This window comes from Melospiza georgiana, chromosome 3 (genome assembly GCF_028018845.1).
Source record: "Melospiza georgiana isolate bMelGeo1 chromosome 3, bMelGeo1.pri, whole genome shotgun sequence".
Lineage (NCBI taxonomy): Eukaryota > Metazoa > Chordata > Aves > Passeriformes > Passerellidae > Melospiza > Melospiza georgiana.
In genome coordinates, this window is record NC_080432.1 from 38,867,434 (window position 1) to 38,883,547 (window position 16,114).

The window sequence follows — 16,114 nt, forward strand, 5'->3', positions numbered from 1 at the left end:
TTCAGAGAAAAAATAAAATTTTGCTGTTCCTTTGTCTGTATGTTGTGAAATAAATTACAAGTTGGAAGCATGGAGGTTGGATAAATGAACTTTCTCCACAAAACTTAGACAAGTCTAAAGAACAAATTCCCTGAAGCATCCACTGTCTGGAGAATTTTGATGTTATGGTTCAGATCTTGAGAGGAATTCAAGACAAGCACTCGATGTTTCATCATGGACACTTTTGGGCAGACTTTCCAGCTTGTTTCTCTGGGATGTTTGAAACACTTCAAAGAAGTACATCCATCTTATTTTCTGCAATCCTGCAGCACAAAAATTTACAAGGAAATGTACTTGTTTGATAAAAACAAATTTAGGTCTTCTTGGAAATCACTTTTTAACCTAATTCAAATCACAGATACTTGCCTAAAGTAAATTAACTAGAGATTACTTGTATGACCTTCATTGAAACCTTGTATAAATCAGCTTAGAAGTCAGGTAGGGAATTTAGAAACAGATCACATCATGTTTCAGTTATCCCATTTATGATAAAAATAGACTAGAAATAGATTTGGCTTCTATCCAGTTCCTTTATTTTTGCTTATATCCCTTAAAAATTCAACTATTGTATACAGTAAATGCAACAAGTGATATAAATCCTTTCTTCTAACACAGCACAACAAATGCTGGCTTTCCTAAGACAGTACTGGGTATAAGCAAGGTCATACTTATCCTACAGTAAAAATACCATGGAAGCCAAGATGTAAATCAATGGCTCTGAGTTGTGGATTTTTTATCTGTGTATTTGCTGCCATGTTGTGCTCACTACTTACAGAAGCATTTTACAATGTCTGGCACTGAGAGCTGTAAACATTGAATTTCAAAGTCCTGTAGAGGGGTGAGCTGTGTTCAGCATGTCCTTAAATTTTCCTGCCACCACAATTGTTCCAACCCCTGTTACAGTTCACTCAGATACAGAGTGAATAGCATGGGTTGTAGGAGGTGTTTTATCTCAAGTCTCTCTGTATAGATTTTCATCCATTCTGGCCCCTTTTCACCCCATTTTGCAGAACCAGCAGTGTTTTCCAAATCTACTGGTAAACTTACTAATTGTGATTTCAATTAAAGTACACTTTTGACATACAGAACATCTTAAGATTTGCTGAAGCTCCCTTGTATGTAAACTCACTTGCTTATTATTTTATATCTAGACCTGCCAGTTGTTTATAAATGCTGCAGTTGACTCTCCTGCCATTGATTACCATGTATCTTTGGCCCAAAGTGCTTTGCAGATCTGCCTCACACATCCTGAACTTCAAAATGAGATCTGTTGCCAACTTATTAAACAGACCAGGCGTCGACATCCACAAAACCAGGCAGGACCAATACAGGTAACTCAGTATTTATTTTAATGGTAGTGATCTCAGCAGCAATGAAGGAACTACACTGAGTGTTTAGGATGATAAAGAGGCTCTGCTTTTCTGCAGCATCTGCTGAGTTAAGATCCAATTCACTGCTGCTGTGTTTTCCTGAAACAAAGCTGATGCTATTCTCCAACAAAGTATGTGTATCTGGTGGTAAAATACATCTTAGCCCATGCTGTTTGTAAAGGATGGACATAAAATGGGCTGTCTTCAAGTCAAGTGTTAAGTAAGAGAGTAAGAAACCTAATTTTTTTTTAACTGCTTCTTTCCTAAAAGAAAGATCTAAAACAGTTTATTAATACCTCAGGAAGCCTGGTGGGCTAAACCACATAGCAAATGACTCAATAGAATATGAGTGTGAAGTAAAGCTGTGGTGTTGTGTAGTGGAATATCCAAAAAGGGTCAGGGCTTCTGATAGAAGTCCCCTCTTGTGTGCCATGCTGTTCTGCATTCACCCTGCATGCTTCATTATTAATACATGAAATTCATCCCTTTGACCACTACCAGCTATTCACTGCTACCCAGATACAAAATGAATTGAAAGGAAAGCCAATACTTGGAGCTTGCATAGAATTAACAGACCTGGAATGTTACACTTAGATGGAGCAATGCCTACAGAACCAGGAGCTTGATCAGAAAATGAGAAAGGAAGCTACCATATCAAGGCTCCTGTAATAGACATGTTTTTCTCTTCCCATAGAAAGCAGCCCATGCCCAGCAGCCATACCTATTGGCTAGAAACAGCCTGTACCTGGGAGATGGCTGATTTTAGAGAGGCACTGGCACAGGCTGCCCAGAGAAGCCATGGGTGCCCCATCCCTGGAAGTGTTCAAGGCCTGGTTGGATTGAGCTTGGAGCAACCTGGTCTAGTGAAAGTGACCCTGCCCAGTGCAGGGGGTTGGAACTAGATGATCTTTAAGGTTCCTTCCATTCTATGATTCAATGTGTGCATTGCTAAAACATTCACAAAGCTTTCATAACAGACATGGTACATTCACATCGATTAGCACATACTTGAAGACACATATGCCTGATGGAATTTACACTTACTATAATTCTTCTTTGGTATTCTTCTTACCATTGGCAAGTTCTTCCCTCTGGTGAAGGTAAATAAATTGTTATCCTAACCCCTGGAATGATTTTTAAGAGCCGATACATGCAGTAAAATGTTTTCAGCCTTACACTGAGTTTTTTAAGTCCTAAATTCCTGCTGTAGTCTCCTACCCTTGCTTCTGTTGCAGTGTTTACCTTCAACAGAGCCAATGCTATTCTCCATCAAAGTATAGATATTTAATGAAAGGGAGTATCTGTGCCACTGCTGTCAATTTTCTGTTTAATACCAGGCAAGTCAGATAAATCAAGACAGAGAAACACCATTTTTGAAATCTTAGTGTGAAGCATTGATATACTGATTGTGAGAAAAGTAGTTGCAATGTTAGCAAGTGTATATCAGGGTAAATGAGAGTACTCTGTGTTAAGTGAAACCAATGAATGCATACTGAGCAACAACAATATACCAAAATATTGAATTACTGTTTTTTTCAATAGTTACCGTAAATTTGGTAGGAGACAAAATGTCTCATGTGTTGCTTCATAATATGTGTAACAGGACAGCTGAATTAAAATTGCACGGGCTTCTCCTCATATCATAATGCTTGGCCATGCAGCCTAAGTATTTCTGTTCCTTTGTATTGACTGCTTTTTATACAAACTCAGCTGCTTTCCCATTTCCAGCCCCAAAATAAACTGGGTGTACACATGTAAATAGAGAGTATTGGGCCTTTCAATGAGGTTATATGCTTATTTACTCAGCTTTTTCTCTGTTTGTTTTTTCATTCCTATTTCAGCAGTCTCAATTTGGCAGTAAGCTGCACTGCTGGCCAGCAGGCACAGCAAGGAGTTTTATGTTGTAGGATGTTTAAAACAGTGAATGTATTCCTTTTGTTCAGGGCTTGCAGCTCTTGGCCCTCTGCGTTGGACTCTTCCTGCCCCAGCATCCATTCCTTTGGCTTCTTAAACTTCACTTAAAGAAGAATGCAGATTCCAGGTGTGCCTGAATATTATTACCCAGCTAGTCAACTGGTCTTTTTGAACTACCTTGTTTTCAATCTTTCCTGTAATATATCAGATCTTTTGATGTATATTTTTAAATGAATTTGAGTAGAATTGCTATTAAAATATAGTACATGTTACTTCTGTGCATCACTTGGGAAAGTTATAAGTTTAAAAAAATATTTTGCAGTGCATACTCTGACTGTATGTTGCAAAACTGTGAAAACCAAAATATGGCAGTTACACAACACACCCTGAGCCATGTTCATCTTTGGCACAATTCTGCTGGTCTCAGTAGACTAATTCTCTTTCTAATTCCACGTGCAAAAAATGTGTTGAAAATCTCAGAGAGTGAAATCTGCATGCTCCTTCCATTTGGCCTCTCCAGAAATATCCACTCACAGTTTACTATCCTTTCTATCAGTCCCCAGGAATTGCCTTATTCCTCTTTTTGCCACAGGACTGAATTTGGGAAATACGCTATATATTGCCAGCGCTGTGTAGAACGTACCCAGCAGAACGGAGACCGAGAGGCCAGACCTTCCAGAATGGAAATCCTTTCCACTCTCCTGAGGAATCCCTACCACCATTCCCTGCCCTTCAGTATTCCAGTTCACTTCATGAATGGCATATATCAGGTAACGTCATGCAGGCCACGAAATCTGAGCTGTCCCAGCCCCCTGCTGTCAGCACATACACGAAGCAGTTCATCAGAAAGAGGAAGGTAAACATGGCTCGAGTTTCCTCCTGTGCCAGCGCCAGCAATGGCAGGCACAAAGTGCTTGTGATCTGATTTGATCAACTAAGAGTAAAGGTTTGGGGGAAAACATTGAAGAGAAAGAAAAAAGCAAAACCTTGTAAGAGTGAGAACTGCCAAAACTCTGTTTCTTATTTAACCTGACCACCAGATGAATGAATTAGACTGAGAAAAAGGAAAGGTATTAAATTCCACTTCCTTTCATCAGACATCTTGGAAGTTAAATATCTCAGTGAAGGCCTGGAAGCACAGCTGTAACTCCCATTATCAGTCCTGAAGGATAACCATATTTGTTACAGAACAAACATGGCTCCATTCTTAACTCTCTGGGGACGTCATTAGTCAAAGCCCCAGGAAATATTCCATGGGCTTCCAAGCATGCTGCTTCACATCCTGGTTTGTGTTTCCAGCTGTGAGAGATGGCTGAGAAGAGTTTTAACAATTCATAGTATTCCCAGATAGAAAGCAACTTTTTATATGAAATCAAAGCTATATCAAATAATTTTTTATATCAGATTGCAACAGAAGTACTTTGCATTTTTTCATCTCTACGGTTCTTAATTGCTTACTGCTTGCCCAGTAAAACAGAAAAAAAACCAACATACATTTAAACCAACTAACATTTAAATCATCCTAAAGGGTTTCAAAATTGAAGTTTGGAGAAAAAAAGGAATAACTGCTCATTACTTATTTACCGCTCAAAATTATAGTTATAGTATAGTTATAAGGGCTAAGAAAATTGTAATTAAATACATAAATTATTTCAGTGGGATCAGCAAATAACAATTATAGTGGTACTAAAAACTCTTGTATTAATCTCTGAAGATTCATCAGATTTTTATTTTAATGCCAGGCATTGAAAAGTTCAAACAATAGTTCACGATCCATTTTCAAGATATTTTTTTACCAAAACATTGTCAACATGTCAAATACAGGAAACACTCAATACAGATTTAAGTGATTAAGCCCCTGCTATCTGTAAAGAAGCTATTTGCCTTCCCTTACTAAAAGGCTTCAAAATCAGTCATAGAAAACAGAAGTTCATATATGGGGAAGTAAAATTTAGAAGGTTCTGTATATTACTGTGTAATAATGACAAAGCAACATTCATAAACTATTTTAGATCTGCCAGTGTAGATCTGTCACCTGATATCCCTCTAAAGTTGCACAGGATGAAAAATGATTAATTGATCTCATTTGCTTCTGCACTATATTGAAAGGCACACAAAATTATTATCTTCATTTTTCAAGTGGTATTTTTCACAAAAAGCTCAGATACTGGACTGCTACTATCATATAAATTCCATAATAGAATTCCAAGTGTAACAAGTGCGAGGAAACCAATTCCACTAAACTGACTTCCCATGTGGAAATCTTTTTCAGGCCCTTTATGGCAATTTTTAATTTCCAATTACAGTAATGGATGAAATGGGTCTTTTAGTTCCACTGTTATTTTAGAAGTATTATATTTGAAAATCCTAGATTTAAAGGGGAAACAGGCATGAGTTTGATAGCAAAATACATTTTGGCTTCTTTTTTAGGTTGTTGGGTTTGATGCCTCTACCACAGTAGAGGAATTTCTGAACACTCTGAACCAAGATACAGGGATGAGGAAACCAGCTCAGTCAGGATTTGCACTGTTTTCTGATGATCCCTCTGGCAAGGATATAGAGCACTGTCTTCAAGGAAACATCAAGGTAAACAAAAGCCTTTAATGGGCTGTGCATATAAAAAATAAAGTATCTTCATTTGACAGAGATCTCTTCAGACAATGTAAAGGAAAACATTTTTCAGGCTGAAAACTGTCTTTTTTTCTTAATGTGAAAGTTTTTTTTTAAGATCACTTTTTCAGTTGCTGAAGTTCATTCAGTGAACTACAGTTAAAAGCTTTCTCTAAGAGATCGGTATTATTCAGAGAAGTAACAGCTGCATGAAAAAACAAAAAGCTGTTACAGTGTTTTAAAACTAAGGAACATTAGAGTCAAACATGGATTTAGAGATTTCAGTCTACATTTCTGATATAGCTCCAAAAGATGACCATGTGAGATCCAAGAAGTCAATGATACTGGGGTGGAGATCCTGGGAAGTTAAAAAAAAGAAATGGTTCCTTCTCTAATACAGAATAGGCTTAAGGCTCAGTTTAAGAATTTTCCAATTTTTGGCTTGCCATTGTCCTGAATTCTAAATTTTAGCTCCCTCTATTGCTAGAATTAAATTCTTAGCAGTAAAGAGTGACAAAAGGCAATATAATCTGTGCTTTAGTAAAATATTACTTTCCAGGTCTTTTAGCAACTAACGAATCATTAATTTTTTTGTATTTCTACCAAGCAGCTTTTTGCACCCTTTGGCCAATGTTCACAGCTGCACTTTTGAGTTACAAGGTGTGGTACAACCTGGCCTTGGTGATAAACAAGTGGTGACACCATGATCAGAAAAATTACCATATGGAAAGCAAAATTTATAAAAGATGTACTTATTTTCTAGGTACATATAACTTTAGAAACTGCTTATATTACTGCTTCCAGGAAGGCTCTTTTATGAAGGAATGGTGACATAAAGCCCAGTTGGGGTCCTAGGATCTCTGTTCTACCTCCTCCCCATCTGCCCACCCACCCACATATACAGATTATTGTGAATCACTTTTGGTGTATTTTTTAACAAACTTCATACAAAAGGACCTGAAAAACTTGGGCTTGTAGTAGAAGGAGAAGGCAGAGATCAAAGGCATTTGATTAATTGCATAACAACTCACTCTGTGTTATTACACATTCATTGGCAGCTGCTAAATCAAGTATCTGGCCTTTCCATGTTAATGGCTTCTTTCCAAAGGCAGTGCATGGGTTGCAGAATAAACAAAACCCAAAAATGTTAATTATTAAACACTTCGACTAAGAAATACAAGTAAAGTTAAACTTCAGTACGTTTAAAAATTCAAGCTGTGTATGTATCTAATAGGTGATAGATAGAGGACATTAAAATAAGTTGACAGTTTCTTTTCAAGATGTTTTCAAATAGGAAGGCATGCCAAATCAGTTTTGTACTGCTTTCCTTGTAGATCTGTGACATCATTTCAAAATGGGAGCAAGCCTCCAAAGAACAACACCCTGGGAAATGTGAAGGCACAAGGACTGTCCGCCTTACTTACAAAAACAGGTTTGTTTAGCAAGTATATCTCTGCCATGTCCTGAGATTTGTTTTTCACTTTCTGCAGTTTCTTCATCTGAGAAACACTGGCTGACTTGAAGCTTGCAACAAAAATAGTAAATGGATGTAACTGGAGATTTTTTTTTAAATAGAGTTACCTGTTTTAGTTCTTAAGAGGCAAACAGGGCTGCAAAAAATCTCCACTAAAGTCAGAAGACTGACATTAAATATTTACCCACTGATTCAAGTACAAGTGTTGCTCTGCTAATGTGTTTTGCCACTGAAATAAACATGTCACATTCAGAGCAGATACTGCTAATCCTCAGGGCTAATGCATTTCTGTATCTTCTTTATTTAATAACTTTCTGTCTTTTCTGTAGGCTTTATTTTTCAGTTCAAGTTCATGGGGAGACAGACAGAGAGAAGCTGCTGCTAGTGTATCAGACAAATGATCAAATAGTCAATGGACTTTTCCCTGTAAACAAAGAATTAGCAATGGAATTGACAGCCCTTTTAGCTCAGGTAATCTTTATGCATGGATAACTCACACAGCAGTATTTCAGGAGAAAATCTTAAACAAACTGATCCAGGACTGTTTGACACTCAATTGACCTTCACCTTTTACATATGAGTGTGCAGGAAACAGACTGGGCTGGGATCTTTGTGTAAGGCAATTCTTAACTGGAGTGGAAATGCTTTAGAGCATTTGCTGCTGCTGGCACCAGTATGGCTAAAATGTGCTTTCCCTCTTGCACAGCCAGGCCTCTGGCATTTAATATCATGTACCATTTCTCCATTCACTATTCCTTTCATGATTTCTGCAAATTAATTTTCCAAAGTAACAGCTCTTCAATGAAAGTCTAAGAGTCCTTTACTAGACATGGTCTTGATGTTTCGTTTTTAAAAAATTAAAAGCTCAAATAAAGGGTTTTGAGAAAGTAATTTGATGTTGTTATTCAATAAATGTAGACTGATTTGTGTCAGCTGGAGATAGAGCAATCTAAGAGCAGAAGTAATATTATATCTGTACAATTTTGTTTGATATTTAACTTTTTTTTCCATGGTAGATAGAAAATAAGAAAATCACTAGTGTGACTTTTTGATCAGTGAAAAGTATATATTATTTGACAAGTTTGTTTTCTTTTATACTTGGTCGAACAGATCAAAAGATAGTTCATAATATCCAGCTAGAAAATTACTTTAGAGTAACAAAAATCTTTTTTCACGGACTTCCCCTTAGGTAGAGATTGGAGATTTTGAACGGCCTTTCTCCACTCCAGCAGGGCAAGTCACTTCCCAGTCCAAGTCCAACCAAACCCTAAAGCAAGTTTTGGAGAGATTCTACCCTAAGAGATACAAGCTAGGTTGTTCAGATGAACAGTTAAGGTGAGATGGGTCTTTTGAGTCATATTCTCTAAAGATCTAGGAGTGAAACAAAGAAGTTTGAAATTGTCATTGGGAATAATGTATTGTTGAGCTATATTTGCCTAACCTGTGTTTGAAACTAATTTTCTTGCTAATCTAAACAACCCATTTCCTCTGCACATTTCTAATCTAAACAAAGGACCATTATTAATAACACATTCCAGCAAAAGATATAGCAGTTACTACACAGTGTTACAAAACCCAGTGATTTTGAAATTCTTATTTTTCTTACTCAGCAAGGCTAAATGAGGTCTGAGTGTGCACAGACTAAAGAGTTATGAAGCAAAGGACATGAGGACATGATCTGTTAGTTATTCTAGTGTGCAATCTCTGGCAGCCAGTCAAATTGGCAATGTGACTTAGTGGACTTACTAGTAAGGTATCACTCTATTTAAAATTAATAACCTGCAAGGGATTTAAATCAACACCTACTGATATGAAAATGAGTGGAACAGTGTAATAAATTATCCACAGTCAGTCATACAGCAGTTTTGAAGTCCAGTAAACATCATAGAAATGTTCTTCAGTACAGAAAATTTTCAGGTTGAGAAAATTTAAAACTATTATTATATGAACATAGTACTATTATTACATACTCAAAAGGCAGTGGGGCATTCAGACTTATGCAATTAACTTAATTATAAATAGTCTCAGATTAGACTAACTCATGCAGGAAAAGTGAAACATCTGTTGAACTGTTTAAGTAGTCCTACACTACCAGCTGGCAGAGCTGGAGATCTGTGGCATGGGAAGAATCCCTCTGTGCCTGCCCTATTGCCTGTAGTCTTTTTGCTAAGGGTGCAGTTTGACTTTATAAGCAGTGAGACCAAAGCTGCAAGTGCTGGATCTCCCTTTACTACACATTAACCCCCTCTTTTCTTGGGCTACATCTAATAACATTACGGCTGTTGGGTGAGTCATCCCTGCAGGTCAGTGTCTTAGAAAGGGATTCTGGGCTGGGCGTTTTTCGAGAATTAGTTTTTCCATACTATTGAACCAACTTGCCAAGGAGCTACAAATTGACAGAAGGAGCCAGAAAAAAAGCCCCAGTATGAACACACTGTGCATCAGGAGCAGCATTCTGGGTAGCAGTGCCCAGACACACTCAAAGGGAGTAGTGCTAAGCCACGTCTCTCATGCCTCCTACCAGCCACAGGTAAAGATATGTGCTAAGCTGGATGGATTTTTGGAATGACAGCTGACATAGCTGTTGAGTACTGATAAAGGTACATTGATTCTCTGTAGAGACACGTTACAAGCTGTCCCAGACTTTCTGCCTTTATGCTGCAACTTCCACATCAATATTTAATCATAATGTTCCAGAAATTAGAAGATACTTCATAATTTTTATGTGCATTAAAATACTAAATGACATTTTGGATTTATTTAATACTGCATCAGCGATAGTCCTTGTATTAACTGAAATTACCATTTTAAGAAATGGATTCTTGTGTTGCTCATTAAACTTGCTGTGGGCAAGCATTGGAATTCCCTTCAGTGAGTAAATTCCACTCTTCATTTCAACAGACAGCTGTGCCAGCGACTGTCGACACGATGGATGGCTCTGCGTGGGCACAGCGCCGCAGACTGCGTGCGCATTTACCTCAGCGTGGCCAGGAAATGGCCCTTCTTTGGGGCTAAGCTCTTTGCAGCTAAAGTGAGACTTCTTCATCAGTTTCATTGGGAGGAGGAGGAGGGGCTTAAATATAAATATAATTTGCAAACAATAGTATATTTTTGTTTAAAATAAGTGTGTATACATGAGTGTAGCTATGATATTTTCTGAAAAATCCTTTATTTAGGATTTTTTCTCCTAAGAAGCTGAGAAGCCTTAAGAACAAAATGTAAACAATTATTATCTGCTGCTGTGGAATGCAAAAAGTGGATCTGTGATTGGTCTCATGTGGTTGTTGCTAATTAATGGCCAATCACAGTCCAGCTGTCCAGACAGTCTCAGTCAGCCACAAGCCTTTGTTATCATTCTTTTTTCTATTCTTAGCTAGCCTTCTGATGAAATCCTTTCTTCTGTTCTTTTAGTACAGTTTTAATATAATATATATCATAAAATAATAAATCAAACCTTCTGAAACATGGAGTCAATATTCTCATCTCTTCCCTCATCCTAAGACCCCTGTGAACACTGTCACACATGAGCTGATTGAACCTCCTGTCAAATTACTTTTTAAGTCGTAGACTGCTGAAATAAAACAACCATAGTACTAAGTGTATCATAATAGTAACTTTCCAATACTCTTATTGCTTGTTTTACATTATTAATCTGTGTTTCCAATTCCATCTGTCTTAGTTTGAGATAGCCTTTTAGGTTCAGACTCTTTTTACCTGATAAGTAATTAAACATTGAAAAGGTATCATTAGCTGGCTGAGGAAGCTGAACCTTGCAGAAGGACTAAATGTGGTTAAGGGTATTTAGAGCACTCCCTTCCATGCTGGCCCGTTCTCAGTTTCTCTTAACTACTGGTATTTTAATTATTTTGATTCAAATAACAGCTCTGTTAATCAGAACTCTTACCTCATGCCTTCAGTTTTAACAGGTAAACCCAGGGTGTGTGTGGATGGGTGTGTGTGTAAACATATATATATATAATTGCTTGTCTGCACTCTGTATTTTGGTATTTAGATATATGAGCTAGTGGACAAACTGTAAGACCCCTGAGTATTTTATTAATGAGCCTATACATTTTATTGGACAAAGCACCAGGGTAGGTTTGAAGGGTATCAGTTTGAGTTCATTGTTCTGCCACTGGCCACCTACATGGCTTTGGGCAGGTATTTAAATTCCTTTCCTGAGCTTTACACTGAGAGGGAATTGAAGTGAGAAATGTGCATGGAGAGAGGTCTGTAATAGCTGAGAATTTATAATTATTCATTTATAATTATACATCTTGCCTCATTTTGAAGTAGTAACTAAAGGACATTTCTCTTTGTAGCCTCTAGCAACAGCCTCAGTTGAGAAGTCCTTCATATGGTTTGCTGTCCATGAAGATGGAATAAGCATCCTGGATTACAGCTCCATGGTAAGTGAAATTTCTATTTCTAATTTGGTCAAGATAGATTTTAGTACTAATGATTTGGAGAGATTCACCACCATACTATCTAAAAGATGGCATTAGCTTTCCATGCTAAGTTATCTACTTCTTCTCTTAAAGCAAAAATTCATTCCTTTTAAAATGCTTTAATGTAATCATCATTACAGTAGCACTAATAATAGAAGTAAGTAATGAATTCTTTGCACAGAATTTATTTTTGTTTATCAGATACAGTTTTTATATCATGTAATGAAATGTTAATGTTTTAATCATTCAGATGTCAGGAAATCCATAGTTATTGTAATGTTATTACAATAACATTAATTTTCTTTTCCTGGAGACTTAATTTTCCAGTATTATTCATAATACACACACTCTGCAAAGAGCAGTTACTTTAATAGATTGTTATTTTCATTGTATTATTTTTGTTTAATAGTAGGTAATATAACCCAGTGTTATTTAATTATGTCATTTTAGGCTCAGATTTTTCTTTGATTTGCAATACAAGTTTTCATAGAAAACGACTCGTAATCAGTGTGAAAAGCAATGCCTGAGAAGATCCCTGCTTTCATTTATATCCTGCAAAGAAAAAGAATGGCATGCTGCTATTAGCAAGTGCTAATATTGAATATCAGAAAATTAAAATCTCAGCTTTATAATTGGGCTGATATGGGCCTTTTCATTACACTTCTTTGCAGTTAAAGAAATAATAAAACAAAGAGCTTGAGGAGAGGAAACAGCAGCTCTCAGGGAACAAGCAAAACGTGCTTGCACCAGACTGCAGAGCTCTACCAACACTGCTCCTGGAGCTGTGGCATTTCTGTAGGGAATTGCCAGTTTAGGTAGTGGCAGGCCTTACTTGACATTCAAGGAATGCTCAGCTTCCAGGGAACATTGGGGTTTTCTGTAGGAAGGATCAGGGAAATCAGAAATGATGCTGCAAGGGGTAGAGATAATACTATTTCAAAACTGGGGAAAAAGAGGTTTACTAAGGAAGGACACTAAGTTATTGTACAAATGTTGTCTGGCAATGAATTTTAAATGCAAACATCTGCAGCAAATTAATGTGAGGTGTAACAATAGATTAAATGCTGATCTTAACTCAAAGGCCATTTTTGTGGTGTTACACCCTGAACAGTAAGAATCGAGGGATGAAAAGCTGAGGAGCCCTGAAGAGCAATTATGTGTCATCAGAGATGTGAAAACAAGAGAACAGAATTTAATTTTTGTGTTTGCAAAACATATCACTGCACAAAAAGACTACCTGGAGTTAAATTCCTTCAGATGTCTCATACTCTGCCATTTAATTTATTTAGATACTGCTTCAATTTCAAGTGGAATTTGTAAGATTAACTTTTCTCAAAGTCAGTCAAGATTTGGGTAAATGGAATTACACACTTGAGTTGAAATGTTCTTATATCTTTTATCTAATTAATTTGGAATAGAAACAGAGGTCAAACTTAGAAGAGTTATCATCTACAGTGAAAACTCTTCATCATGATGGTCTAAATGAAGCTATCCCAAAATTCATAGTTAATGACAAGAGGCTACCTCCACTGAAAAATATATGTGTAATTATATTTTTTTAAAGAAGAATTTCTCATAATCTGCTTTTCCTGCATGGTCCTGCTTAACAGCTTTGTGTTTTGTTCTGGGGGTTTCCTTTTTCCAGAGACTGACAGTTACATACACATATAAGAGCCTGATGACTTTTGGAGGCTATCAAGATGATTTTATGCTGGTTGTTAACAATGCTCAGACAAAGGACAAATCAACTGAAAAACACCTTTTTGCCATGACAAAGCCAAAGGTTGGTCTATTACCTGAAACAGTTTCCATCTGCTTTTGTGCTCTCTCTAGCGGGTAATCCCTAACAGATGTGAAAGATGAAACACCTTTTTTTACTCCCAGCCTGCTCAGATTTCTGGCTTTTGCCAGATGATTTTCGAGAGCAAATAATGAGTAATGTCAGGGCTAACTGTGACAGTACTGATGGGTTCCTGTTCTTTTCATGTCCCTGTCTATAACATTCCAGAGTTTTCATAGAAGGACAAAGAAGGCTGATAAGGACAGAAATTATATGCAGTACCTAAAACCTACTCTGTTTGTCTAATCAGCACCAGAGATGATTTTTCCAAAAGTACATTTGGGATCTACAGTGAAATTATAAAACACAACATCTGAAAGATCAGTCACTTCCTAGAAATCCTAGGATATTTTTCCTTTTGGTCAAAAGAAAAAGAAGTCCTGCTTTTTAAATCTAGATTCTCTCCTTTACTGGAAAGACTGACTGTATTAAAAGAAAAAAAAAAAAACCCAAAGGTTTTGCTGTTAGTTTGAACAAATTTATGAAATAATACAAAATTCCACATATAAATTGGGTTCAAACATGATTCTTCATACAAATAAGCATAGTAAAATACACATGTTGAAGTTTCCCTCAGATTGTGCCCTTACAGAATCACAGAATGGTTTGGGTTGGAAAGGACCTTAAAATCACCTAGCTCTGACCCCTCTGCCCTGGGCAGGGACACCTTCCACTGGACCAGGCTCCTCAGAGCCCCATCCAAGCTGGCCTTGAACACTTCCATGGATGGGGCATCCACAGCTTCTCTGGGCAAGCTGTTCAGTATCTCAGCAAGGTTTCTATGGGTCACAAAGAGAAAATATGATAAAAACCTCCCCAAAGTCTTTATTCCCTTCATCTACCCTGCATCTTGAGTTCTCTGAGTCTCTGGCAAAACTTCTCAGGGTGTCATCTTTTGGACTTAACATCTCTCTCAAAATTAAATAAGTCATCTCTGAATCATTTAAGACTGTGGAAGACAAAGTATCTTTGATTCCTGATGGGAATAACATTATATTATTTAAAAGAGCAATAAAAAAAGCTTTATTAGTTATCTCCTCTCCCCCCATCATTAATTTGTTAAAGTACAAGTACTTATCCAGTTGATGGTGATTGTCACTTGCTAAAAAGTTAGCTATTTTTTCAGCAGTCAAAACACATCACTGTATTTTTCAAAGAGTTTTGTGTGTTCCTGTTATAGATTCTTGAGATCACTCTACTGATTGCCAGCTACATTAACAACTTTCATCAGCTGAAAGGAGTTGCTCATCACCTCTCTGCTCCAGCATTACTGGCACCTCAAAGTGGACAGAAACTCAAGGACATGGGGAGCCAGCCACTTCCTGCAATCAACAGACCAACTAAATGTCCCACTTTGTTATGAAAGGATTATGTGTCATGGTAATAACCCTTGTTAGAGGGTTTCTACATGGACTGAAAACCTTCTGAGGTACAAGATGTAGAGCATAAGCAGCTCCATAAACAAAAGCAAGGTTTTCATTCATGCAGTTGCATATAAGAGGAGTAGCCCTTAAATTAAAGCTCTGGCCTGAAGTGGAAAGATGATGAGTCAGTTTAAGGGTTGTGATTGACTGGGGGTTGCTTGTGCCTACAGCTCAGAAAAATACTTCTGTTTGTAATGATGGAGAAAGGTGTCATTGAAAAAACTGTATAGATTTTACAGTTTTACAGATATATTCTCAGGGACCAAACTGTCTTCAGCTCTTCATCTCTTGTTTTTCAAAATTAGACCAGTTTTATAACTTTCATTTTGAAAAGGAATTTTTGTTTAGAAAAGCAGTCAAATACAAAATACTTTTCACTTCCAGCACCATTCTTATTTGCAATACAAGTATCATGGGACTAAAAGGAACAAATTTTGTATAATTGTTTCTCCTTTGAAAAAAAAACCAACAAGCACATCATGTAACTATTACAAATTTAAAGAGTATTCTCATGATACACTCTAGCCTTTGTTATACAGCTGCTGTACTTGGCAAAAATTCAGCCTTGGTCTGGTAAATTTCTAAATAAACCTTCTCTGCTCCAGCCTTTTGAAAAGAATCTAAACTGGACAGACACTGTATTTACTACAGTTCTGTTAAACAACACCCTGTACCTAATTTCTCCTTTAATCCAATAGTAATATAATACAGATGGCAAGAATGACTCACAATTCAAAACACAAGAACAACACAGAAAACCATTGACATAAAATGTTGTGAGTAAACTTGGAGACCTAAAATCTGTGTACAATATATATAATGTATATACATTGAGTCTGAATAATATTTACTTCTTGTTTTTAATTTGTATCTATACATTTCCTGTTCTAATACTAATATAATGTTCTTGCACACTGAAGACATGATGCTGCATCTGCACTCTTGGACCTAGGAGCACTTTCCAGTTGCTTTTTCAGGTGCAAGCCTCAGTGCTA

General features: G+C 36.9%; 1 protein-coding gene across 1 annotated transcript in view; it reads left to right on the forward strand.

Annotated features, from left to right (window-relative positions):
- Positions 1–15,248, forward strand: part of PLEKHH2 (pleckstrin homology, MyTH4 and FERM domain containing H2) — a 49,080-nt gene extending 33,832 nt beyond the window's left edge. The window contains exons 19-29 of the mRNA XM_058020818.1: positions 1,191–1,370; positions 3,353–3,450; positions 3,916–4,093; positions 5,754–5,909; positions 7,268–7,365; positions 7,737–7,878; positions 8,597–8,742; positions 10,309–10,438; positions 11,730–11,816; positions 13,501–13,638; positions 14,876–15,248. Coding sequence (XP_057876801.1) covers positions 1,191–1,370; positions 3,353–3,450; positions 3,916–4,093; positions 5,754–5,909; positions 7,268–7,365; positions 7,737–7,878; positions 8,597–8,742; positions 10,309–10,438; positions 11,730–11,816; positions 13,501–13,638; positions 14,876–15,058 — 1,536 coding nt within the window. The 3' untranslated portion in view covers positions 15,059–15,248. The remainder of the gene's footprint in view (positions 1–1,190; positions 1,371–3,352; positions 3,451–3,915; positions 4,094–5,753; positions 5,910–7,267; positions 7,366–7,736; positions 7,879–8,596; positions 8,743–10,308; positions 10,439–11,729; positions 11,817–13,500; positions 13,639–14,875) is intronic.
- The last annotated feature ends 866 nt before the right edge of the window (positions 15,249–16,114 follow it).